The 26,812-nt window shown below is 41.0% G+C and overlaps 1 protein-coding gene across 1 annotated transcript in view; it reads right to left on the bottom strand.

Annotated features, from left to right (window-relative positions):
• Nucleotides 1-26,812, bottom strand: part of PTPRG (protein tyrosine phosphatase receptor type G) — a 408,244-nt gene that overhangs the window by 187,590 nt on the left and 193,842 nt on the right. The window contains exon 3 of the mRNA XM_075762295.1: nucleotides 2,011-2,190. Within this exon, the coding sequence (XP_075618410.1) occupies nucleotides 2,011-2,190 (180 nt within the window). The remainder of the gene's footprint in view (nucleotides 1-2,010; nucleotides 2,191-26,812) is intronic.

The raw sequence follows: 26,812 nt of genomic DNA, 5'->3' as shown, positions 1-26,812 counted from the left end.
AACCAGTCATTAATTGCTGAGAAATGCCCTCTACATCCATCACCATTGCTTAAACAGATATTTAGTTTACTGTCTTTGTCAGTCTGCAATATGAAGGTCTCATGTGGCCATCTGCTCCAAAACTCTGCTGCCAAAATGCATCGCAATTTATGGCACAACCTGCCTCTACGTTCTACTCACAAGCCAAAACATCCTACTTGGTTTGCTACCGCTTACCACCTTAAAAATTAATCCCAGGCAAGTTTCTTCAAGAGGTCAGAAAACCAAGAAAAAGAATGGGACTTGATAAGATAAGGGAGGAGTTAAGAGCTCAGCAGAAGAAATCAGGGATGACAGCAAGGCAAAAAGAGTCTTCACGTTACCAGTAAAAGGCCGTAAGTTACCAAGAAAAGTGACAGTTACTGTTGCTCTGCGAAGCAATAACTTGTCAGCAAAAATCCATACCCCAATGGGTGAGGAAATCAAATATAGCAGCAGTGCTAAAATCACCCAGCAGAGGAGACTGAAGACACGGCTTGCTTTGCCAACTGCGTGGAGACTGGAAAATCTGCTGGCACGTTTTGGTTCAACATGGTTTCCTATTATATGTGCAGCAATGTGTTCCTATTGCATATACAGTATAGCATTAGCACCTTTCTTAGAAGAATTATCACCATCACTTTGTCGTGGTATTTCTAATTACATTTATTACTGGTTACTACAAACACCCCTCTGTGAGCAAAAGGGCAGGGTGCATAACGTGAATAGGTTAATTCAGCACCAAATTTCCATAGCATTCAGTCTTACCTGAACCTCATGTGGCTACAAAGGGCAACAAAGTCAGGATTTCAAAGCAAACAGGAGCATTTCTTAGCAAAGCTGGAGAAAACCCTCAGTAATGCATCAAAAACCCAGGCTATGCTTGGTGGTGGTTTGCTTTTAACTGGATTTCCTTCGTGGTGAAAGAAAACAGGATCACAGCCTGTCACTCCATCTCATCGGAGGGGCAATAACTCTGAATTCCTGCTAAGATCCTGAACTGCTGGAACAGGATCTGAAGCGCTTGCTGGACTCCAGGTTGCGGCTCAGATCCGACGTCCCCTGGACGCAGCGGGTGTATCTGAGGTCCTGCTGTGTGCACAGCTGTGTTGCAAACTCCCGGAGCAGGTACATGCCCTGGGTTTTGTTGGCAGACCTCTGACTAGGGACACGTTACATAAAGCACTAGAGAGATGCATGTCGAATGTTAATAAAGATAAAAATATACTTCCAATAAATAAAATTGAATTAATTAGTGGTTTAATCCAATTCCCTAAAAATATTTGACCTTGTCAAATGAAGAGGGTGGCCTTATAATTTCTGCTTTTTACATATTTAGAATTAAAGAGTAATCAGATGCATGCGGCTTTGCATATAAATCAACCTTGACCTTCCGGTGAACTGTTTTGGTAAAAATAAGCAGTACTCTGACTGTTCTTTTCTCTAAAAGCCAGAACAGACAAAGCAGAAGAGGATTCAGTTCAGTGAACACCACAGTGCTATAATCATATCAGAAACACATTAATAAGCCCCCACTACTCTGTGCAGTTATTGCTCTTTCTTCTTAAAAACCTTCCAATTTCTAAGACTTCCCCTTTCCTACAAAAGTCTGAGCCTTGCGTCTCAGCATTCTTTTGGATTAGATGTTACAGCCTCCCAAAGCTGATAATTCAAGGTTACACCTTGAAACACTTATACAGCTTTTTATTCTGAGGAACAACTGACTACCAAGAGAATTATTTTATACTGAGAACCTAGAAAAAAATCCCTTTAAAAAAACGCCCTTAAAAATCAATCTGCAGAACTAGCTTTGTACAGAATGCAGAGGCAGAGATAGGTGGCTGCTGCTGGAAAATTATATTTAAAAAAAAAAAAAAAAAAAAGGCAGCAAAACCCAAACAACAGAACAATGAAAAAGGAGGAGGGTGGAACATGGCTTGAATTTTTAATTGACTGCAGGCAGGCTATGGAGACAAACAGAAAAGAACATACCCGTTTTTCCTGTGTTTTTCATCCAAGTCTTGTTCGAAGATTCATTGTCAAAACCATCAAGCTGCAGTTCTTGATACTCATCTCCAACATGTGCCTGATGGTCTATGATGTCTATGGGAGACTGGTGAGACCCTCCACACTTCTCGCTGGAAGTAACCCAGTGCTCGGGACCATAGGTACCTGTTAACAAACACCAATCCCAATTAACATTCCAGTGGCTCAGTAGTACCGGATAACTCTTAAGTAAGAGGATGAAGCACTTAAGCTCCCCAGGTAACTCCACAGCAGTTACACTTCCAGCATCTGAAAGAGGTTAAGACTTGTAAACTTTTGAGGAGATTGAAACCCACCAGCTTTGCGCAGTACTCCAACCTTGCCTCTAGCAGTAACGAACAATGGCCTTTTTTTTTTTTTAAATTACTATTCTATAAAACTATCTGCAATTCCCAAGTTCCCCTTGTGCGTATGTTATGAATTAGCATGGTGTTACGCAAACTTTCCTAAAGCTTCAGCCTTAATATATTAATATATTGTTTACCTTTACATGTGAGATAAGTAATGTACCAGCTATCCATTACCTCGTGTTTGTATAATACTCTGCTTAGATAATATAATTTTTATTAATGATCTCATTTCTTCTGGAGGTTTTGAAGCCAGAAAAGATGAAAAGAAAGAATTAAGCTAAATGTGTATTAGCAAATTTGAAGAAAACAACAAAGGGGGGGGCGGGGGGAAAGACTCTGGATGGAGGAAGTTGAGAAGGACAATGACCTGTCAGGAAAATACAGCAACTTTCTTTTGCTGCTGCTCTTACATGAGTTTTTAGTTTTCCTTGTTAGCACAGCCTGTTCTCATCTGATGTAAACTACTCTCTCCAAACAAGTCAAGTCAAATATTAGCAGTGAATGAGAAGCTCCAAGGACTGACAGGCAGTGTCTTGCATGTGCATCTGTACCTGGGCACATTAGAGCCATCCATGTTGGATGACAGCTAGCCAAAAGCAGACACAAACACTGTCACCTCTCCTCCCCTCCACACCTCTCTACTCTCTTTTTTGATTAAAAAAAAAAAAATTACAGGCAGGGGTTTAAGTTCTGGAAAGCAATATAGGGTTCAGTAATTTGTGAGCCCATCACTAGCCACCATGCAAGGTCAGGAAGAGCAGAGCATGCTACAGCTGCAAAAAGAAACGACACCAGCAGCCTCTGTCCCCAGCACATCAGGATCCTCACGGGCTCAGCATAACGCTTCAAAGTATTTTTCAGTAGTTTCAGTTATCTCTGTCATCACAGCTGTCCACCCAACTCACAAGGCACAGGAGGAGGAGTGCATCCTGCTCCTGTTCCGGAGCTTTCACCAGCTCCAGATCGCTTTTTGGTGTGTTAACGAGTCCTCAATCTCCAGATTGTTTAACTGAATTTCGTGACAGGATTGCACCAGTACTGCTACTGGGAGCAGGACAGCAGTGGCGTCTTACGGTGTGGCAGTGGAGCTGCGAGAGGTAGTATCACAAACCACCACCAAATCTGCCAGAGGTTGTCTGCCACGGCCCTAACTCACCCTGCCCATTCTGCAAGGTTCTCCAGAACAAACAGTCAATAAAAATAATATGTAAAAATAAAAGGTTTCAGGCAAAGACCTTGTCATCCCCACCACACACCAGCTCCAGATGCAGTATAACACCAGCAACCCTCAACAGCACACGCAGGAGGATCTCCAGTGAATTTCAAGTTTTTCTTATGACCTCCCTCTCCCACTCCTCAATTGTATTAACAGAGACTAAGAGATTATCTTCCTATGAGCCAAACGGTGGTTTAAGCTCCTGAAATAACAGCACAGGGTTCTTGTAAAGCACTTTTTGATCACAGTTCTTGAAGTGCTTTACAGCAGGGATCAGCACCGTTATTCTCATGTAAAAAACGGGGAAACCGATGGCCTGAGAAAGGAAGCAATTTGCCCAAGCTCATCTACCAAAACCAAGTTACAACTCAGAGCTGACCTCTGCTCTCCCGAGACCCCTGATGTCATACCCGTGTCATACCTCCCAACTACACAGTCAGCACGCCTGTTCGATAAGCGGACAGCAGTAAACGATGCAGCAATATGCATTTATTACGTCTGAGAAGCGTATGTAAATTCAATTAGTGCCAGCCAAACCCAGCAGTTGTGAAGGCCAGTTTTTTTGGCCCCTGGGTTTTAATCTGTCTAGTTGCAAAATGCATTCTTCCTATCTTCCCGTGGGCTAACGCAGGACACTTAATCAATAGCAAGCTTTTGTGCTATACGCATTGCACACAAATGCTGTACGGTAACCAAAACAACAACAAGAAAGTGTTTTACTTTCAACTACAATTAGGCAAAATCAGAACATCCTTTAAAAATAATTTATATCATCCACCCAGGTTAAAAATCAGTTTTGTTTATCTCATGGTTCAACTTGTATTGTCAGCAAAAGCCACTTTCAGTTAATTTCCCACGTACCACAACCAAGAACAGAATTATTAAAAACCCTACATGGGGAAAACCAAATGCGTTCCACTCAAACACAGCTATTTTTCCTGATTCAGGATGCTCTTAGTAATTGGTTTGCAGTGAATTAATTGGCAATTCAGATTTGCTTTTTCATATAACCTTGCATTGACTCCATGAAATTTGGGAATTTGCTTTAAAATGTTTAGTACTACACATAATCATCAAACCTGCCAGCTCTTGTTTTTTGGCTTTGTTATAAACATGGGGTGAGCTTTTCAAAAGCACTCTGCTCACAGAGGTTTATCGCAGTGGTTTCAGCTGTGCATTCAAAAGAAGCTGTGCACTCAAATTTTTCTTTTTTAAGTATTTTGGTGACCCTTCAAGTCAATGGAAAGACTTTTTTTTTTTTTTTTTTTTTTTTTTTGTTGGCAGATTTATTTTAACAGGGACTGTAGGGTTCCTTCCATGCATCTTGTCACAAAGACTTTAGAAAAAAAAGTATAGCCAGCTCTCAACCAATTTGCAGTGAAAACTGTCTTGTCAAAATGAATAAAATAAGCCATAAGGGTAAACAAACAAACAATCCAACCACCATGTGGAATTAAAACCTCAAGTGACTTAGGTACCTGGACTGACTCTTGCTGAAATGTAGTTTTTCACAGACCTCTAAAGGCTTGTATAGCTTTGTATCATTTTAAAAAACATTAAGTCTACTTTTTTTTAAAAAAAAAAAACAAAACAAAAAAACTTGTTTGGATTAATTTACTAGGAATACATCTCTTCCTATAAATACAGTAACTTCACTTGGTTCTACATCTATAATTTACAAACAAAGCCTAGCAGTATCTGCTCTCTTCATGTGATATTATCAGGTTTTGTGCATAAAACGCTTCCGTGTTGGTGCTGAATTATCAAGGACAAATCTAATGCAATGAAACTCTCTCAGCAATTCAAAACCCCAACTTAGTGCTGGTGCGGTGACTCCAAGTCCTGACATCCCAAATTACAGTCATAAGGCTAAACTCTGATTTAGAGGTTCGAGACCTGCTAGTTAAAATCAGCACAGGATTTTATAAACGGCTAGGTTTTCCATTAATTTCTTTCAGAAGTTTTTGATATGCAAATTATTACATGCAATACGACCTACACCATTATGGCAGCAATTCTAGACAGAAATAGAGGCCGTGACCCCAACATCTCCATTCCCAGCGGTGCAGGTTAGGGGCCACCCCAGCTTTAACAATTAGCATGAAAAGGCAAAGCAGAGCTAGGGGGGTGAGAAACAAGTTTGTATTTTTGAGTTTGAGACCAAAGTAAGTAAATTATATCCCCTACCCAGAAAAAATAAGCTCAACAACCTATAAAATGTAATCAAGAGTAGTGCAGTAGGATTCATTTATTCACTGGTAGCCATCAGAAGGTTTAAGCCTAACTGCCTGCCTTTTTCCATGGACATTCAAGTGCAGTTTTAATTGAAACTGATCTTCCACTACAGATTTCAAATTAATTCTTCTTCCAAGTGTCTCATGCTCCAGACATCCTTGCCTTGCAAAAACCCCTATATCATTAGAGGAGGAAATAGAACACTTTTTCTAAGCTTGCAGGTATTGATTACCTATTCCTTCCATCAAAGCACAATTGCCATTCTGCACTGTATAAATCTCTTCAGCGTTAGACACTTTATAAAGTACTGAGAATTATGTCATTAATCATTTGCAGTTGCACCTGTCTTGCTTTATTGAATTCTTTGTTTTTTAGAACTTTAAATAAATGCTTTTAAATACAAACATGACACTAAATAAAGACTCTGTTTCACTTAAACCTAGTAAAAAAAAAAAAATCCCTTCATTCTGTGTGTGACATTCACCCATCTGAAACAGGATAACTTAGGGCTATTTGTATTTCATTTTTCCAGCAGTAAGCATCCTGTCTTTAATCAAATAAAATTTGGAATGAATTTGAATTGGACTTTTAAGGGCTGACAAATAATTCAGTTTTCAAAACCCGAACAGGTTAAGAGCCCTCACCTATGTTAATAAATAATACACGTTTTCATTGAGATAGAGGGACAACCCGCAAGCAAAGGTGAACATCAGACAGCCCCATGCTGGACCAGGAGCATTTGATGCGTGAGCAGCACAGAAACAGGACAGGCTGATAACATTTGGCATCCTCAGACACTGAAGTCAGCATCCTGCTCCCAGGAAATCAGGCCATTGGGTCCAAGACCTAAGTCCACACACTGGGGAAGGAGGGCTGTGTTCAGCCTCAGGTCAACTGAAGGCACAGCAGCAAGGCAGGATGGTGACTGGAGAGCGCCTGAGTGACGGGATGGGGCTGAGGAAAGCCATGAGGAAAGGGAGTTTGGCCACAGTGATCCCCTGAGCATTGCAGAGAGGAGGCTACCCTCTCCCAGATGCCGCGGGGCATTCTTTCACCCAGCCCCACCGCACAGACCTACACGGCCACTTGTTCCTTGGGTCGGGCTGGCGCACAGGACAGAGCTCCTCTCCACCGCAGCTGTGGTACCTCCAGCCCCACCGAAACCTGCCCTGCATCCACTTGCGGCTCAAGGAGCTGCAGAGCCCATCGATCTCCTGGGGCTGGCGACCCCACGAGCTCATCTTGGATTGCAGCCAGGTCTCTGGGGACTTGACCTTATCTCTGCCGAAATCGGGGGCAAAAGGGCCGCTGGCTTCCAAGGTGTGAAAGCAGAGCTGCAGTCAGGAACCTCAGCAGCGCCGTGGTTCCTTACACGTGACGCTTCCAACAACGCATAACTCCAGAGATGTTATCACCCATCCTAGTCTGAAATGACTCGATGCTTCCTAGATGGGTTCTGCATTCTTTTCTCATGCAAAATCTTTCTGTCAATGACTGCAGTATCTTTAATAGATTTTTAATACACAGGCTGCTCTTTAAATAGAATCTGAGATTACTTTTTTCTTCTTTTTACTGTCCAACCAAAACAATGAGGAGTCTTCATTAATGAAAAACCATTAAAATAATGTATTCCACCAAAATCTAATTAAAGCTTGTATAAAAACTTCCACTTAAAAAAAAATCAAATATATTTATTTTTCTTCCACAATCTTTTGTTTAAAGCATCTCTTATTAAAACCAGTGACATTTCCTTCATTTTAATTCATTTTTCAATTAATGGATCAGCTACTCTGATACTGACTGGTGGGTAATACACATGCCTTTACACGACATCCAGATATAGTTTAACAGACATTAGCAATTTTTAAGTAATGTGATTTTGATCATTCATTTACAATTTGGGAAAGAGGTAGAAATATCAACAATTTTTATTTTTTTTTAAAAAAACAGGACAATTTAGTTTTAACATTTTCACAAAAATCTGACTTTAAATCCCAGGCCTGGCATGCAAAGAACTGGTTTAGGGGGTTTATTTTTGGAGGGTTTTTATTATTTGTTCTTATTGTTGGTTTGTTGGGTTTTGTTTTTTTTAATGATCTCAGACCAATCTTTGTCTGTATTTGATGCCTCTTAACTTTTCATTTTTGAATGAAAATGGTAGTAATGATTGCAATGAAACCAAAACCGCTCACTTCTGCAATTAAAGCAAATTAGCTTGGTCACTTCATGGGGACATCCTATCCCATTATCTTAATATGGGAGATCATTCATCCGTGATTGTGTGCAAGGCAGATATTTACAGAGCTGTAAGAAAAAGGGCACTGCAGAAAGGCTTATATCCCTCCCCCATTTCCAGCCCTACTTTGTGCTCCCTGCCCCACGTGCAGACAGCTCTTGCTGCTCACTTGCACGATCAGTTTTGCAATGCTAACAGAAGCTATCCTCATTTGAGGACATGGTCTATACTAGAGGCAGCACATGCCCATAGTTTACGTAAAGTAGCAAAGGCTCTTTTCTTGCTGGGTTAGAAGGATGTGGGACCAGCTCATCCAAAATGGGGCAAAAGACCTGCTAAGCAATGGCTTGGTATCTTCTTGGATAGCAGTTGTATTTGGTTGAGTGATGCCAAACAAGCTGGTTGCTTCTAGCATCTACCACAGACTGCCTTCCTGCTTAAAGCACAAGAAACAAAATCAGAAAGGATTCAAGTGCTTAAAAGCCAGATTTCACTTGAAAGACAACGGGGCCAACCTCTGACACAGAATTTCCAAAAGCATCTCACTATTTCAGCAGTGTGACAGTATCGTGCCATTCAGCACAAGTGGGTATCAAAGGGAAAATTCCAGGCTTCCCTTACAGCAAAATCCAACCAATTATTAAGGATGGATGGAATGAAATAGCATTTCCTCTTCACACAAAAACCTCCCAACCTTTGCTTGCACAGCTCTGGATTGGTAGCTTAACTTAACGGACCACAGCAGGGAAGAACCTCTGCAAGGTTTGCAGGCTCTAGATAAACAGGGATGCTTTACAGCACGGACTGCAGCTACGACCTGCCCAACCATCTCAGCATTTAGCTGAGCAACACCAAGGAGGTGAATCTCTGCCTCCCGAGTCCCTGTCATAGTGGAACTGCTCCATCATGAGCCAAATCTCAAGAAACACTGAAAAGAAATGTCACCACCAGCAAACAAAACCCGTTCCTTTTTTCACATGGAGAAAGAGCAAGGAAGTGGTGCCCTTGCTCAGCTACAAAGCAACGAAGGCAGCAAAGAAAGGTGCTTGTGCCACGTGAGTTACGACAGGAGGCAAGGCACGTACTGCAGATCCAGACCAGCCTAAAAATCTGCCACCCTTCACCCTCTCCTCTCACCTCCTGTTCCCTCCTACAAAGAAGAAATAAAGTGAATCCTGTAGGAAGAAGCCTAAAGACTGCATTTAGATATAAGGCAGAGAAGAATGATTTGAATGACGTATCTCTTGCTGAGTGATTTACTATGAGGCTGCAGGGGTAAAGGTATAAAAATCCCTGAAAGCCTTGATAAAAATCAGTGGCATCTTTCAGGGGCCTTCCCATTGCAGAGAAAGCAATCAAGTTGTTGAATCATTATATTAGGGGGACAAGTTGCTGAAATTATACTGTCTTGCTCTAAAATGATGGCATACCCAACTCAAAGAGATGGAGAAGGAGAGCCCGTAGTTAAGAGTTCACAGTGCTGTTAGGAACAAAGATTTCAGGATTTCCTACCCTGAGGGAAAAGGGCTTTTCATTTTATTATTCTCTGTCATCACTCTGTTTAACATGAGACACTCATGCTTGCAAAAAATTCCAATTACTGCTTGAAAAATGAGACCGAATACCAAGAGCAAGATCCTGAAGAGCTTGCTGAGAACCAAACAGGTCTAAGCATCACCCAGTCTGCAAGCTCAGTACAGAAAAAAGCGTGCAAGACATGTGAGAGTCATAAACAGCCAAGGACAGGTTTTTAAAGAACTGAAAGACGACGAAAGAAATTTTCCCCAAGAACAATCTCTGATAAGGGATATCTTAACCGGCAGTTGTTGGAACAAACACAAATACAGGAAGACGGAACAAAAAGGGTTTGGATTTAGATAACCTTTGAGCAACCGCCAGCAGCAACATCAGAAACACCGATGCCACCACACCTACAGAAATGCCCAGCCATGGGGCTGGAACAGCAAAGCTGATCTCCAAAACCGATTTTGTCAGTGATACGGTCTCACTGCCAAAATGTGGCAGATGCAAAGAAAGGCTTTAAACCATGCTCCTAAATATAAACTATCCCGTGATGTCTGCAGCTTTTAAACCTGAAGACAGAGCGAGATGCATGTTCTCCTTAAATTTTCATATCCACAGATGCTACAATTATTGCTGGATTCTTTAATTAAACATTCTAACCTTCAATTATCTTTGGCAAAATTTTTATTGCATATGTTTTCAAAACCTTTGTATTCCTTAGTATGTATATGAACATCTGTATTACACAGTCACAGTGTTTTTTAAAACATATAGCCCACACACACATATATATACCTTCTGCATCCTAATTTTGTTCCTTAAAAAAGTATGAGGCTGCCATGAATCTTGTATGAAGCTCCCACTGTACCTATCAACCTGCCAGCGGCACAAACGTATGATAAATATCCAACACCAGGAAACACCAGGACCTCAAGACAAATGTTGCAGGAAGCTCACAATAAAGTGGAGTAAGTGTAATTACTAAAACAAGTTTTTCCATAAACATTTCAACTTTTAGCATTTGTGAGTTGAATAATTTACCACCACACAAAAGTGAAAACGGTACTAAGTTTAGCTGTGCTGGCAAAATAGTTTGGGGGTCTTTAACGGGTGTCTCACACAATAAACTCTTGATAGACACGACTAGTGAGCTGTTGAGTTTTGTAACTAATATTTCAAAAATATTTATATTGAGCACAATGATATCAATGAAATTATTATGCAGAACTCACTGAGTGGGAGGATAAATTGTGGTATAAAAGGTGCCTGCTGGTGGCAACTGACTGAGACAATATACATCTACATCCTCTGTTTTTTATCATTTTCTGCATTTTTAATAAATGTATCTGACATCTCACACCATTCATTTCATAACTGTCTGAGGCCTTTTTAAAACTGCTCACCCCTGAGCTGCATATAATAAACGAGGTGATAACTTACATTTATAAGGAGAAAACAGGAGATTAATTTATATGAAGACATTGTAAATTAACTTTCTTCTATTCCTTACTAGTTGAGTAAAGCTCCATGAAGGCTAAGGACAGACATAAAAATAGATTTTTTCCTAAATATAATTTTAAAAAGTATAAATCCTAATGGAAATTACTGAATGAAGATGTATTATGAATCAATGCAGTAGCTCCCCGACAGCACTTCGTGTTGCTGGGAGGAAGACATACGTTTCAGTAATGGGTGCCTCGGACAGGGCACGTCCAGGACGACTTTCTCTGTGGAAGGGTCTCTCTCTCTCACTATCCTTTTTTGCCTTTACAGGGTAATAGCTGTAAAATGATGGACCGTGACAGGAGAAATATGTATATTGCTGTAGTGCTCGAATACAGCAGAAGAAAGAGGGGCTCCATTCTTCCATGTACACAGCAGCAGACAGCTCCTGCCTTGACAAGCTTACAACCCACCAACATAAGACAGAGCTGCCTGCAACCCAGCATGAAGCACCTCAAATTTGAAAACATGCAGCCCTCCTCCCCGATTCTGTAACAACCTTGCTTCAGGCTCTCTTCTCCAAAAAGCCATTTCCCTGAGCTGCATAACCCACTAGCACACCAGAAAGGCGATGAACCTTCCCATGGGACAGAAAAGAAACGCCAAGTCTTCCAAAGAGCAAAGATAAAAGAAGAAATGAGTCTGGTGTTTCATGGAATTGAACAGATGAAGAAGGAGCACAAGCACATATAATGCTGATGTAAACCATGGTCCCATCTGGGCTACTCCAAGGAGAAAGGCACAGCATGAAAAAAACTCTGAGAAAATAAAACAGAGGAAACAAGAGGAAGAAACTGGGCAGGAAACTTTCCCACCCAGGAGTTGTTAGATGCAGATGGAGGCCTGGGGGGCTTCAATAAGACTTTGTTGAAAGAAGAGGAAGGAAGAGGATCTGAATTTGGTTTGGTGCTAATTACAGCATCCCTTGCCAACCCCCAGAGCAGGCAGAAGTGAGGGGGCCAAGCAGACAGCTTGCCGCCCTGTGCCTGTGACCTTACCACCAGACTGTGGGTGATGGCCCCCATAGGACCCAGCCCGAGCTGAAACCAGGCAGCAGCCTGGCAGCAGCTGCTGAGCTGAAACCCTGGTAGAGAGACCTCAGGCTGCAGGAGGAGTCAGGCAAGAGGAAAATCTGCCAAAACAGGCACGGTGGGCTAAGGAACCCTTTTAGGGGAATGTTTTGTCTTTAAATTGGAGATCTTGGCTTGTTTGAGGGCTTGACTGAGACCCTGCTGAAGCATCAAAGCTCCTGTGCTGCTGAACCTGCCCAGCGGCTCAGAAATGAACATTGAACGACAGTGACAGTAATAAGCAGTGACATTTAAGTCAGGAAATCTCAAATTCCCATCTTGCTTCTCTGTCTCCTTCCTACCACCAGGAGCAACACGCTCCATTTCACTCCCTTCCTTTATAAAGGGAGAAGTTCACCTGTCTCATCAGAGCATCTGCAAGGATTGCTCAAAACTTAAGGAGAGCCGCAGAGATAAAAAGCGCAGTAACTAACTGCGCAAGACTCAACTGTCCCACTACAGACCTCAGTGCCAGGCTGCCTGCAAACACATTTAGGAAAAACACAGTTCCAATTATTTGTCAAAGCACCACAGACTTGAATCCTACTACTTCTCACATGTACCCTTAATAGCCTTGATCTTACCAAAGAAACTGCTAACGTAAATGATGCCTCACTGTAACTTAATTACCTCCAATTTAGGAGGGTACGGGAACAGAAAGTACCTTTTCTTGATTCCCATCTGTTCCTCGTAACTAACCAAAGGAGCCTTCCCCAGAGCTCTGTCTCTGAAAGCCAGCATGAAAACAAAAAAAAAAAGGAGGAAAGAAAGGAAAAAATTGTATACTTTTATTGAATTTTTGCAGGATGCAGGTTAATAAAACACCCACAGAGAGCACAGAGCAATATAGAAAGGGAATAAAGGGAGGGAGGGCTGGTATCAATAAAGCCTATCCAGAGGATAGTGGTGGAGTGAAAGTACTCACGATTTCAAAAGAAACCTGCTACAAAAATGATTTTCACTTGTTGCTTTGGCTCAGGTTTAAAATTCACAAAAAAACCGAAGTGTCCTAAGCAGAGGGTGGCTTACAAAATAAAACCGAGAAGATTAAGTTATCTGTTGCTGAAACACGTCACCTTCAGCTTTCCAATACCCCTTGTTGATCTTAACCTGACCAGGAGATGGCCACCGTACTAGGACCTTACTGTTCAATTATATCACAGACAACACTGCAGTCCCCTCAAAATCACTCATTAAACCTTGACAAACACTGGCTTTGCTATGATATTTCCTTTTTCGGTGAAAATCAGCTTTTGCCCAACTAAGTTCTTAATAGCATCCCTGTTACAACAGCCTTCTCGATCCAGCTGTCCCTTTCACTAATATGCACCAGTAAAATAGCTCCCGGGAGAGTTTCTGGGAGATTGCCAGCTTTTACTTAACAACACATCGTGAACCCTGGCCTCAACTTCCATTAACATTCAGTCTATGTTTCTACCATTAATTTGAGAGCATCAGGAGTAGGAATAAATAGGAAGACAATAAGCAGCCGTAGCGTCCAGCCTGAGGTACTCTAGCAGACAGCACTGCTTCTGTAGCTGAGGCAGAGAACACTTAATAGCTGTTTTTCTCATTCTTGTTCCATATCTGCTATTTCCAGTATGTTACGCTAAATGGCTTAAACTATTCAAAACCAGCTTTAGTTTTCCAATTAGGAAAGTCCAGAGTTTAAAAAAAGAACACACAAAAACCCAAAACCAAAAAAACAAACCAAAACCCGACCAACCAAAGTCATGAAAAGGTCCTGATGTTCCTAGGGTGGATCTTACTCCATTACACCCCTCTTGCCTGGACGAGTTATAGGTAGAAGCACATCAGTGCTGCAGGAGAGAACTAGCAGTATTCCTTCTCCTACCCTGCTGTCTCCTGGCCCCGCAGCCTTGCCCAGCCAGGACAGGCAAAGGCTCTTTCCTCCTGCCCTGCGGCGGGTAACCTGCACGCAAGCCGCCGAGCAGCTGCTGTGGGGAAAAACCAGCTGCTGCAGAGAGCTGGCAGCAAAGCGACTGCCGTGATGGATGGAGTCAGGGCGAGCGTTGCAGGAGATTCACTCCCACGGTACCGGTGGTGCACATTCAAACATCGAGTTAAACAAAACAAACCAAAAAAGGCTAGAATAAATGTTCTTTCCTCCAGCGCCGCAGGAACATTTTGTTTAGGGACTGTGACTTTAGGGACGGTCACCCCAGCGTGCAGCTTGCACGCTCCTCCGCCACAGCTTGTCACTGAGATGAATTTTACCCAGGGCAAGGTAAGAGCATCACCTGTCCCTTCACCTCCCTGCCTGCAGCTCACGCAGCTGCCCATGTACCGCTACCAAGGATGCTCAGGAGCACGGCAAGCGCATTTGCCCAGTGCTCCCCACGCCTCTCGGCCCGATGCGAGGAAGGCAGCAGACACTTGGAACACGCTTCCCTGTGTTAGTCACAGCAGCGTTTGGGCAGCCCACGGTGACATATACCATAAAATGGAATCTGGAGTGTATCACTTAACTGTGAAATCTGTAAGATATTGGATTTATATGGTGTCTGCAGAGCACATTAGAAGATCATCATCATCATGTCTTTTCAAGACAGCCATAATTATTCAGGCTGTTATTCTATCTCACCGGTGCTTTTGAAAAACTATTTAATATTAGCAAACCCTCACTAAAAACAATGTTTTGGTTGAGGGACTAATCTTCGTATCAGTACACAGCCATACCTGGCCTTATCTACATTACCAATTCCCTGCTGATTGAGCGGATTCATTAACAACACAATCTCTAGCGACTGAAATGAAGTCTCATTCTTCGTATCACTGGTGCCTTGCTGTTTGCTTTTCCTTCACAGTATGCACACAAGTAATTAACTTACTATGCTCCACTAGCTCCTGACACATTACTTGGCATAGAAAAAATCACCAGCAGGTAGTTAAGCATGCAAAATATTTTCAGTCAAATGAACTTCATAACAAAGCGCTACTTTGGAGAAGCGTGGCGCTCTCTGATACGATGCTAACACGCACCATACTGCCCGTACCAACAGGAGCTTCTCCAGTGGTAGGAAAAAACCCATCATTTTTATCACTTTTGCTCAATATATAGGAAGTTTCTTTAGGGGGAAAACTGGTAAGAAGTAAAGATGTTTGCTGAAAGGATGAGCATGGAGATCAACCATGCTCATCAAGGTGACAAGGACAGACAAGAGATCCACATGGTATAGAAGAAAAAAGGGGAAAAAACCCAAAGCAAAGAGGAGATTCACTTCAATGCAGCATTACTGAGACTACTGGTGTCTGGAAGTACAGAACAACAGTGCATTTCAACTTTTATGTCAAATAAAACCCTGTAATTTGCTATTTTAAGCATAGAGTGTTTTTAAGCCTAGAGTTCAATGACAGTGAAAACTCCCTAAGTAAAAATATGCTATTTATTATAGACCCCATCTAAGAGTCCACCCAGAAACATGACTTGAAATACACAAGTCATCTCAGTAATGTGGAGATGTAGAACTGGAGTAAAGTTAATCCTGTACTTATCTATCTCTAGGATGGAAGGTTATGGTACAACAGCTGGTGAATTACTCCGTGCAGCAGCAGTGCCGGGATACCGGGCTGACCACAGCGCAGACTGGAAAGATGAAACGTGAAAGGCAGTCTTTGCCTGAACTGACAGGACTGGCACCGACTTTGATAACACCAGGACTTTCCCTCGGGAATACAAAGACACCAGAGTCTTTGTGGAGCACTCCTCTGATCTGAACGTGCTCTAAACTATGACTTTAATTGCCTTAACAGTTTGCTCGGTACCAGAGAGCACGTGATCTTCGTGCCACGCTGGTGTAGTCTGGCTAGCGTCGTACAAAACAGTGTCACTCGCTCTGCACTATCCCAGTCCTTCCTTTACAGCAAAAGTAGCTGAAACTCCAAAATGTACACAAAAATACTTGGCAAAAAGCAGGAACTTGGCTAGGATAAAGACCCATTCACAGTATTATTAATCCCAACTTTGACCTTTTGTGACAAATTCTTGCTCAGAAGTTCTATGACTATGTTGACCTAAAACAGCGGAAATTGTGATCTTTTAAGTTTCCTTCTACATAAGGAAAAATCTTTCTGAAGTCCTGGAAAATGAAACTTTCCTTTTGCTCATTTTTGTCCAGAAGACATTTGTTCCTTTCCCCTTCATGTGCCACAAGGCATGTAACTTTGCCAAACGCAGCCTGTTGTTTCAACTCATTTGGTCACAGAAGTTAGTTCCTCATGTTCCATCACAGCAATCTTTGCTCGTGACAAAAGAAATAAATCTGCAGAGGACAGAATTCACCGTGATTTGTGTATATCATTTTCCTCTATACTTGCACTGCTTTCAACTCAGCTCATTTAAATATAGCTCCTGTCATACCCATCATTTTCAGTTCACCTGTTATGCAGAACTACACACTCCACCTCCAACAGAACAGTCTTCACCCTGGCTGCGTAGTTTATACAGTTTATTCTCTAACTCTACTCCAGGCCTGGAACCCTTATTTGTTTACAAACTAGATGTTCCTTAAATAATATTTTCATTTGCTTGACAGGTATATTAATGCATAGAAGAGAAATCAGTTTTTGTTATTTCTAATTTTTATCAAAAATTAACAACTTCACTTAATAGCCACTGGCATCCTTGGTAGTTATTCAGGTCTGTACACAGTTCACTACATCAAGGAAAACCTTGTCATATCTCCAAAAGGCTGTTGAAACCTGCTGTGTTCCAAGGGATGGAATCTCAGGTTTTGTTTGGTTTTCCATGCTTACGGTATCAGTAAAAAGTAACAGATTTTCATGCCAGAAGAAACAGTTGGATAACACATACTGACATGATGATCATGATGAGTCATTACACTTCATAAAGTTGCCTCTCTAAAGAGCCTTAAAAACAGTTGTCACCTCATTCAGAAAGGTATTCAGCATTGAAGAAATCACACATGAGAAATCCCTGTTTGGGGGTTGTTTGGTTTTGGTTTTTATTATTATTATTATTATTGTTTTTTAAAGATAGTTTCCATGTTTAATTGCTCTCCAAGTTTCAATTTGCAGCTTACTTCTAATGCCAGCTCATCAGGTTTCCAAGCCCAGTCCTTCTTTGCCTTCTAGTCATAGATCGCAAGAGGCCTTCAGGAGACAGGATTTTTGCTCTACAGAGATGCACGCTTCTCCAGGGACTTAACCATGCACTCACAGAGAGTCTTGATTAGTAAAAGCAGCTGGGGCTGGACAGCTTTCCTCCTGGGCAAAGGTCATACACTGCCCAGAACTATCATCTAGTGAGGAAGTAAGCCCTCTACTACCTTAGTTAGAGGATGTTCCTTGGATCAGAGATGAGTAAAGGAATCCTGCCCCTCCTAATCACAGATATCCTCCAAAAGCCTAGATTGCTTCTTTTGGCTCTGATGGAACTTGCCAACGGACTTGCAGCAGCCAAAAGGCAATGGAGAGGTGGAAACAGATAAACAGATCCAGACTAAGTATCACTTAAAAATATTCTCAAAAGTTGTTGTTTTGTTTTTTTTTTTTTTAGGTCAACCCGTAATAGTTTCACCTACAAAAATCCAGATGACAATTAAGCTTGCTGTGGGGGTGAGATAATTTCCTACTACACTAAGCAATGCTGTTCCACTGCACCGTTGCACTTGTCTGTATCCCTGCATTATCTATTATCTTACACTGAAGCCAAGAGCTTTCTGAGGAACTGACTGACTTTCTGTTCTTGTTCTGTTCAGAGTAAAATATAAAATAGATTTCAAACCATGACTAAAACCTCTTGCCAGTACAAACCTATAGGAATGACTTAGAATATTCTGAGTATTGTAGGGTAATCGCAGCAGCAGTGATTGGAAACATGGACCAAAATAAGTAATTAAACACAATCTTCCTGATTATAGAGCATGTCTTAGGTAATTTAATGCCTTTATTAAAGTTGTAGTTAGTGGACTTGAGAGACTGCAGCCTTGGTCTCACGAGAATGAATTATGTCCTGCTTTTTAAACTAGAAAGTTTCCAGGCTCTGTGGCTTCAGAGGAAAATTTGAAAACACAAAAGAAGAAAGGTCCAGGAACCAGAAGGCAAACAAGAACCTTAAAATTACTATCTTTTTTCAATCTCACCCAATTTGGTTTTGGCCAGTCTTATTACTTTTGACCAACTGATCCAGGCAGTACGCCAGTGTACCTGAGTTTACTGACAAATACCAAACAGAATCTAATGCCAGGGGAAATAACAGAAAGACACCAAACCCATCAATACCTAAAGCTGGGCTAATACACAGGATCCACACAGGTGCCCAAATCCCAACCGCCCTTCAGCGCTCGGCTCAGAGCCACTGCCCTCATCTTTATAAGCAAAAGGGCGAAAAAACAGACTGCTATTTACTTCAGGATGCCTTTATTCTAGATGACACCTATATACTTCGTACTATCTAGTAAGAAAAGAGCTGGGGGTTTCTGGTAAAATTGGAATTATTTCGATCTTTCCCAGGCCTTTTTTTTAGTGAACATTTTAGAAGCACATATAGCACTCCTGTTTCTTCTTTGGTTGTGCGGTGTCCTGCACAAGCGCCTGCTCTCAGAAACACGCCTTTGGGTGAAGATTATTTTCTGAGGGACAGAAGCTCATACAAGTAGTAAGATTTTGTAAGAGTGGTTGCACCAATTTTTTGTTTGTTAGTTTTTAACTATTGGTGAGTGATGCTAGCTGACTTTTGCCTGCATACCTTCTGATCTCACTGGTCTTGTCAGGTTTTCACAGCAGCAAAAATGCAAGCAGGGCTTATTCTGAAGTAAATTCTGGATGGAACCACTTATAACTCCACTAATACAGAGAAGCCAGTAAATCAGTAATAGAAGTTTATTAATTTAGTAGTTACTGAGACAGATCTTATTGATCTTCTTTACTCACACTCCAGAGTTTACCTCACAGCTGCAGTTTATGCCTTGATTAAGTGCTTCAGAGAAGCCTTGCATTTTATAGTATGCACATCATGTAGCATAATGCTCCTGGTATGATGACTTGCAAACTAAGCAGTGGATTTATTGCCCTAGAAGCGACTCCAGTTTTACTCACCCAGGGCAGCCAGCACAAACACTCAAGAGCAAAGCTCACAATCAAGAGCTTTGCTGTGAGACGTACAGCGCGCTAACTCAACCGACAACGGTCTCGTACCCAGCGTTACCTCACTTGCGTTTGCGACACAATATCAGTTAGCTAGCGATTAGTTTCCATTTTCAGCGTTCGCATGTTTTTGTGAACATTTCTTTTTATAGGCTCTGATTCAGCAAAGTACTTAAACACACGCTTTACTTTAAATAGCTGAATAACCCAATGTCTTTTGAGCAAATGTTTAACTTTAATTGTGTGAATAGTTCCAGTTCAAGGGCTCCTCATATCTTGGACAGCGAGCTCTCACTTATGTGCTCTATTCATTGCACAGATATAATATTATTCATGGGCTTCATATTACACATTTACTTAAGTGCTTTGCTAAACAAGGTCCTAAAGCAAATATGCCACAGTCAAGAGTTTATTTAATAACGATTCTAAAAATTCAGTTCTAAACTGTCAAGCATTTTAAAAAGGAAAACTTAATAACCATAGGATTCACTGCAATTTCTTTCATATCCGTACCTTGATTTAGCACTGACTACAATTGTGGCGACATGGTTCAATAAAGCATTAAGATTTCTTTCCCCCCACCCGTTTTAGGAGACATGTTTGGTCCTTAAACTAAATAAAAAAAAAATGTAAATTTAAAAATCCTGGCTTAAAACTACATCTGCAGAGGCCCTTCCCCATGGCCCACAGAGCGCCACGCTCCCGCGGGGGCTGCAGCCAGGGCCAGGGCAGGGAGAGGAAGGCGCCTCTTCGGAGAACCTGCCTCTGGATTTACAGTGTCCCCAGTCCCACCGTGCATTTCAGTCTCCAAATAATAAGGTCTGATTACAAAAATATGACCAGAGTGTTCTGAAGGTCTTTTCACACGACTGTTTTGTTTTCAGTCAGAAGGAAATACTTGAGACAGACTTTCAAGTTCCTCTCCCATAACCACTGCTGCATTTTCACATGGAAGCTGATGAATTTTCCTCTCATTAGAAGACTCCTGCAGCTGTGGCTTTAAGGAAAACACCAAATACTGTGAGACTAACAATAAAACTACCAGACCTGGCAGTGCTGCCTTACCCCTTTAGGGCCATTTCCATTCGGAGTGGCTCCCTACTGAACCACACAATGCAGGGCCCCTCACTAGTTTGTTAGCTACTGCTTCAGATGTTTCAAAATGCAGTGGTTTAAATTATTAGAAGGCAGCATGCCAAAAAAAAAAAAAAAAGAAAAAAAAGAAAAAAAAAAAAAGGCTGCCAAAAGCACAACTGTCTGAAAAGCCAACTCTCTAGATTTGTTAGACAAAAAGGCAAAGAATGAAGTTCACGCTTTACAGGCATCTGGTCCCAGAGCAGAACGCCTGCCTTGCCCGGCGTCAAGTCCCACGTTTTCAGATGAAAGCCCCTGCCCCGGGCCTGCAGGTAAAGCAAGTTTATATCCTAAACTGGCTGGAGAAGCCAAATAAAAATGGGTAAAAAATGTAAACAGAACCAGATGCACCTGAGAAAAGAAAGAAAATAAAATTGCCTTAGACAATAAAAGGATTAAACTCTTCTGACCAGTAGCTGTAAAACGTGTAATGAATTTAGACATTTCTTTTCCGAAGGAAGAAAGCTATTTAATGAGATAAGTGTTATTAAGATAGAACAGAATAACTATAATGTAGAAAACTGCTCATTAGTTGGGGTTTAATTGCTCTTATAAGTTGGCAAAGAAGCAGTAATTACTACACCAAAAAAAGATCTATATATGGAGATTATTTGTTTTTATGCATGGAACAAGAATACTACTTCAACATTAAACCAAAATTTAGCCAGAACATATCCAGCGTTATCCCTTTGGAACTGAGCACTGACAACTGTACAACTCTTTGTGAAAGGAAAAAAGAAATATCGATTATAGCAAGGAATGTAACTGTAGTTTGTTCTGAAACAGGACTTTGACACATTTATAGTTATTTATTCACTGTGGTCTCACTGTTTGCCTGTTTTGTTTATAAATATTTACCATGCACTATCTTCATAAAATAATTATTATTCAATGTGCACAGTAAAGCGAAGACATTAGAGATCTGGCTGTGTGTTTTCCCATTCTAATCTGTATGACAATATTTTAATTCAGTTTTAACACGCGAGTTCTTACAGCTGAACGTCCTGAGCTTTCTCTGCCAGGTTACACATGCAAACATTTACAGAAGCGGTATCTCTGCTCATGCGGCCGCCCATCTGACACAGCTCAGAGGATCATGCAGGGATCCCCGCCGCAGTTCATCGATTCCTGTAGGAGAGCTGATGTTCTAGGACGTTTTGGTGACATTATAGAGGATACCAGTGACTGCAACATTTTCAATCCCTACAAACACTCAGTAATTCTTTACAGGAGTATTTAAAGAGCCACTTAAAAGGCAGCTTCTTAATTGATACACAAATTAAATCTGCATGCAAGTGCCAAGCAGGGAAAGGCTTCACCCTGCGATGCTCCCATGAGCAGCTCCACCAAAGTTCAGGCTGAAGAAGAGTCCATCGTTCCCATGCTAACGGGGCTTTGATGCCAGATTCACATGGCGCAATGTGCCTTCAAGTGATGAAGAACCTTGTGCAATGCTCTGCACTCAACAAGGCAGGCATAGGTCTGCCTTCTCTCGTAGTCTCACAAAGGTTTGGGTAAGCACTGCAGACTCAATCTCTTACAGGTGAGCAAAATGCTTCATCAGGAGCTGCAAGCTTCCTCCACAGACATTACAAGGACACAAAGCTGAAAAAGCATGCCCCTATCCCACTCCGGTCCCAAACAGCATCCAACTTAACTAATGCTAAAAAAAAAAAAGATAAGAGGAAAATTTCTCTGGATTTATCATCAGTATCTGGCTGGGATCAGCAGCACCAAGATGAAGTACAACCAATTTGGTGATATATGTATCACCTCATTCTCTCATAAATCATGGTTATAAAACAAGTACTGGCAGGACAGCCAAGGTTAGAAACAATAAAAGACTTTTAGGCCAGTTTTTATTTAATTTGATTGTATTTCAAGATAATGATACCCCTTTAACTATGGGAAACATGCTCCATCTGTTCTCCAAAGCCTCTACGGGCTTGCAATTTCCTTCCATGTGCAATTCCAGATGTTAACCAGGACCCTGAAAGGCCCCTACAGCCCAGGTTCCTTGTTCTCGCTCCCTCAACAGCACAGGGGAAGACTACAACAGTGATGAAGACCGCATAAAGCCCCAAGCACCACACCAAAGATTTAAATAAGATTTTAGCAGCACAGAGCACCTTTTGCAAATCCTCATTTGGTGCAAGCAGGTGAGATGAGCAGCATTCTGGTGTTCTGAACCCCAAGGACCAGAGCAGGGTCTTCTAAATGCCAGAGCACCAAGCCCAGATCTAGTGCTGTCTTCCTTCAGCAAGTGTAACAAGAATAACCTCACGGATATGGCCCAAGGCTTTTCCCTAGATGGAAATACATAAATATGTTTTATAGAAGCCTGGAACTCATGTGAGCAGTATCTCTCTAAGCAGCTTTTGGTAACCGATACCACACAGATACTTGGTTTTGATTTTTTTTTTTTTTTTTTTAAAACCTTGCACATATTTTTATCAATTGAAAACAATGTTCAAGAAAAATGAAATGCTGGAGATTTCCTCTGTGATGATATATGGAAATGCATAAATATTATACACATTAAATACCATTAAAATATCTTTAATGTAGATTTTGCAATCTCTCTAATAAAAAAATAAAAAAATAAATCAAAGCTCTGATGTGCAAAACTATCAATTTTAATTCCTGGAAGATGATTCTGTGATAATCACTAATCCCCTTCTAGCGCTCAGGTAAACTTAAGTGAAGAATATTCCAAAGGAATAGGTAACTGCAGGGTAATTTGCTATTCTGTTTTTACAAAGTAGGAAGCTTTTCTAGCTATATTCAGCATCCAAACTTGCATATAAGTAAATTCCAGTCCAAATAGATTCTCTATACTGCTTTCAATTTCATATTGCTTGCATAAATCACACTTATTCCTTTATAGAGGTTTTTTTTTTTTTTTTTTTTTAACAGAATCACCATTAATAGCATAGCAGATCAAATATTATTCAAAATTTAAATAAAATCTGTTCATCATTATGGTCATTAGCTAATGGTTTTATCTTCCTTTGGGACCATAGTAAACATTAAAATTCAATTTATTTAACATTTACTTCTCATAAAACAAAAAAGAGCATCATTTCCTTGCTACAATAACAAACTCTTGGGGTCCTAACACTCATGAGAACCAGGTTTAAAAAAAACACCAAAACCAAGACTAATGAGGTACTGAAGAAAGGATGTAAATATACACAGGAGCTCTTATATGGGCTACATGCCTAATCCTGCAGCTACTAATTTTCCTACCACTGCAAAGGCTGCAACGCCCACGGTTTTCAACCTTTTTGATTTGTACGCTGCAAAAGGTCTCCCAAGGGGGTGTGGGTCCCAGTAACCGTGGATTTAAGCCCATTGATAATCGGTTTTCTTTTCTTAGATACCATTCATGGACCCCTTATAAAAAACCTACGGGTCCTCGAGGGCCCACGAACCCAAACCTGGGAGAGATTACAGCAGGTACACATCCCTGCGTGTCCAGGACACCAGAACACACATAACACAGACACCAGCACACACAACTGTCCTCACGATGACCACAACTTTTAAACAGCTGTGTGAAAACCTTTGTTTTCCCTTTGATATATTTGCATCATTTAATCAAACTCTGATAAATGCATTCTTTTCACCTAAATTGATTTTCTCCTCAAAGCTCCCTTTGTCAGCTGATTTGTTAAGTACTACAGGACTGCACATCTCGCTGACTGGTGCTCCCCTGTGTATTCATTCTCTGTACAGGTTCCCCTGCAGGACTACCATGATTTCACCGATTATTTTTCAGTAGACACTTTGTTAGACCACTTATAAACATACTGACCTAATTGCTTTTAATTATTCCAGTGCAGTCTGCTTTTACAGTGGCTGTTTGCTTCCAAACAAAAGGAGAAATACTATTGTGAGAGGCATTGAAAAATCCATATCCTGGGCTTCTCTCCGAAGCCTAAATCAATCAGAAGTTTAATGCACATTGTAAATGTTTATGTGCATGTGTATCTATTGTGCATGTATGCATGCATTATATAGGCCTATTTTACATCTACACCCATCTGTATATCACATAAGCCAAATGGGGCTAAGAAGATAGCAAATCCATTTAATTCTCAGTTTCAGAGACAAAGTGTTTTCTTAACAGCTCTGTGAAGGATCCAAGCAAATTTGGTGTTTTCATTTTCTTTCCTAGCACATGTTTAGAAAATTGTTTAAATCTTAGATGCCCATCCGGCTTGTTAGTATTCACATATAAATTTCTCATATGCTACCCATATTAACAACGCTTCTTTGAAATAGAAAAATGAAATAGAAATGAAAAGTAGAGCTACAGAGAAAGCCAGTTACTCTACATCATCTACCCTTTTAGCAGACAACCCACCTTCAACTGCCACAAAATCTGCAAAATATCTCCCGCGAGCATCAGGATGGGTTGGACTGTTAATCTAAGTGAATAGCTTTACGAGAAATAGTTCACCAGCAAAGTGAAGATGATGCACAGTTCAACCGGGAAATCCACGAGGGACAAAACTGGGAAGAGATGATGCACGGAAGTCTGTCCCATACACGCTCCAGAGTTCGCAGCAGGGAGAAATCTCACTTTATTTGGAGCTAACCATTAAGAACTTTTTTTTTTCTTCGTTGAAGTTTTTTAAAACCCCAATAAAAAGAAAGAAAAACCAGAAGAAAACAAGTAGAAAAGTGAAAATGACATCAGATGGTGGAGGCACCACGTAACTTTCTGCTAACTCCTCATTTTGCCTCCAAGGGCTGCGCAGTACACACAAGACCGCAAGATCTGAAGAGGAAATACCTGTGCTGATAACAGTTTGCTGCCCAGAAGACAGCAATATGCTGAAAGTAAGCCTAAGCTTTCTTCAGATTTTATATTCAAATACCAAAGGAAAGTTGGTATTAGCCATCAATAGGTAAAAGCTCAGTTTTGAGAATCTTTTTCAGCCACAGAGTTTTGTGAAATGAGCAGCTTGTGTGTTATTCCTATCATTCAGTTTAATATTTTTCAGCAAGGCAAAGAAAAGAGGCAGAACGTAGCATTTCAATTAAAACAAACAAATGAAAACAAAACAACACCCACAAGATGTCTGTGAAACTGTCCCTCCTGGTATGGAATAAGACAAGGCTGAAACAACCTGCTAGCTAAGGTTTTCCAAATCTTCTTTTTTTTTTTTTTTTTTTTAAATGTTTTACAAAATAGTTTTCTTGCAACAAAGCAAATTCTTGTCCTGACAATTACTGAAGCATTTTCATAGCATTTGAATTCTTAAGTAATATTGTTCTGGTAAGAATCTTCTCTTAAAGTTGCAAATAACCATTTCGGCACAGGACAGCACCGACAAGTTGACCGTTAGACCAGTTAGTGTGCTCTCCCAGTGGCTGGATTATCCCCGGCACATAGCTCAACATCTTGGAAGACATTTCCTGAAATTCAACCAATGTCATTCCACATACCTATTGTTCAGAAGTCCTGTCGAAAGGGGTTTTGCTATTTGTACATACCAAAAGCTTGTATCTAGCCACCCGGACAGCTCTGTTAAATGATGAGATGAATGTTCATATCTTCAAGTATCTATAGTGAAAGGATTTCTTGGAAATTCAGCTGCTGAAAGCTTTGCCAGATACTTAAACTGGGCACTGAACACGGCCTGACCCCAATCTACTCACTCGCTGTGCAACCCCACAACACTCCAAACATCCTCAAAACCAGTTTTTCAGCAGCCGTTCACTGCAGCTCTTAGCCTCGGTCTTCAATTCTAGTGTCTGACGTGATGCAAGATCAACTGAATAAAAAAAAGTTCCCTTTCACCAGCACACAGGCTGCAGGAGTATAATTCACATTTAAGATGCAAAATGTGCTTTCTCATTAGCGCATCTTTTGGGTCTCAAGCCTTTCATAACTGGCATTATTGTACTATTGATCACTGGCCAGCACTGTAATATACAGTGATCCTTCAGGTTTGAAGAAAGGTATGTGCCAGTCAGGTTTATGAAGCCTATAAACTTTTACTGTGCTTGTAGCATAACCAAAAAGAAAAAAGTCATCCATAAATTTAATTATTTCTGGCTTCTGTTCTTGGAGACATCTCTCCAGGGCATAGTCTAAGATTATTGAATACCACTCGGTTTCCTGGATCAAGGTGATACAAGTTTTTTAAAACCTCAATAGCAATTAATAGAATGATTTCCTCCTATACACGAGCCTTTCCTAAACACAGTGCTGTTATTCCCTGACCTCGGTGCGAACAGGCAGATTCAGAGGCGGAAGAAATGCCAACAAATCCTGCAGGGCTGCTTCGCTGTGGCTGGCTCTCATCACCATCCGCTGCCTCCGTTAAGCCACCGGCAG

The sequence above is a fragment of the Balearica regulorum genome, chromosome 10, assembly GCF_011004875.1.
Source record: "Balearica regulorum gibbericeps isolate bBalReg1 chromosome 10, bBalReg1.pri, whole genome shotgun sequence".
NCBI lineage: Eukaryota > Metazoa > Chordata > Aves > Gruiformes > Gruidae > Balearica > Balearica regulorum.
The sequence above is the reverse complement of the archived record's forward strand: the minus strand, read 5'-3'. Positions and strand labels throughout refer to the sequence as shown.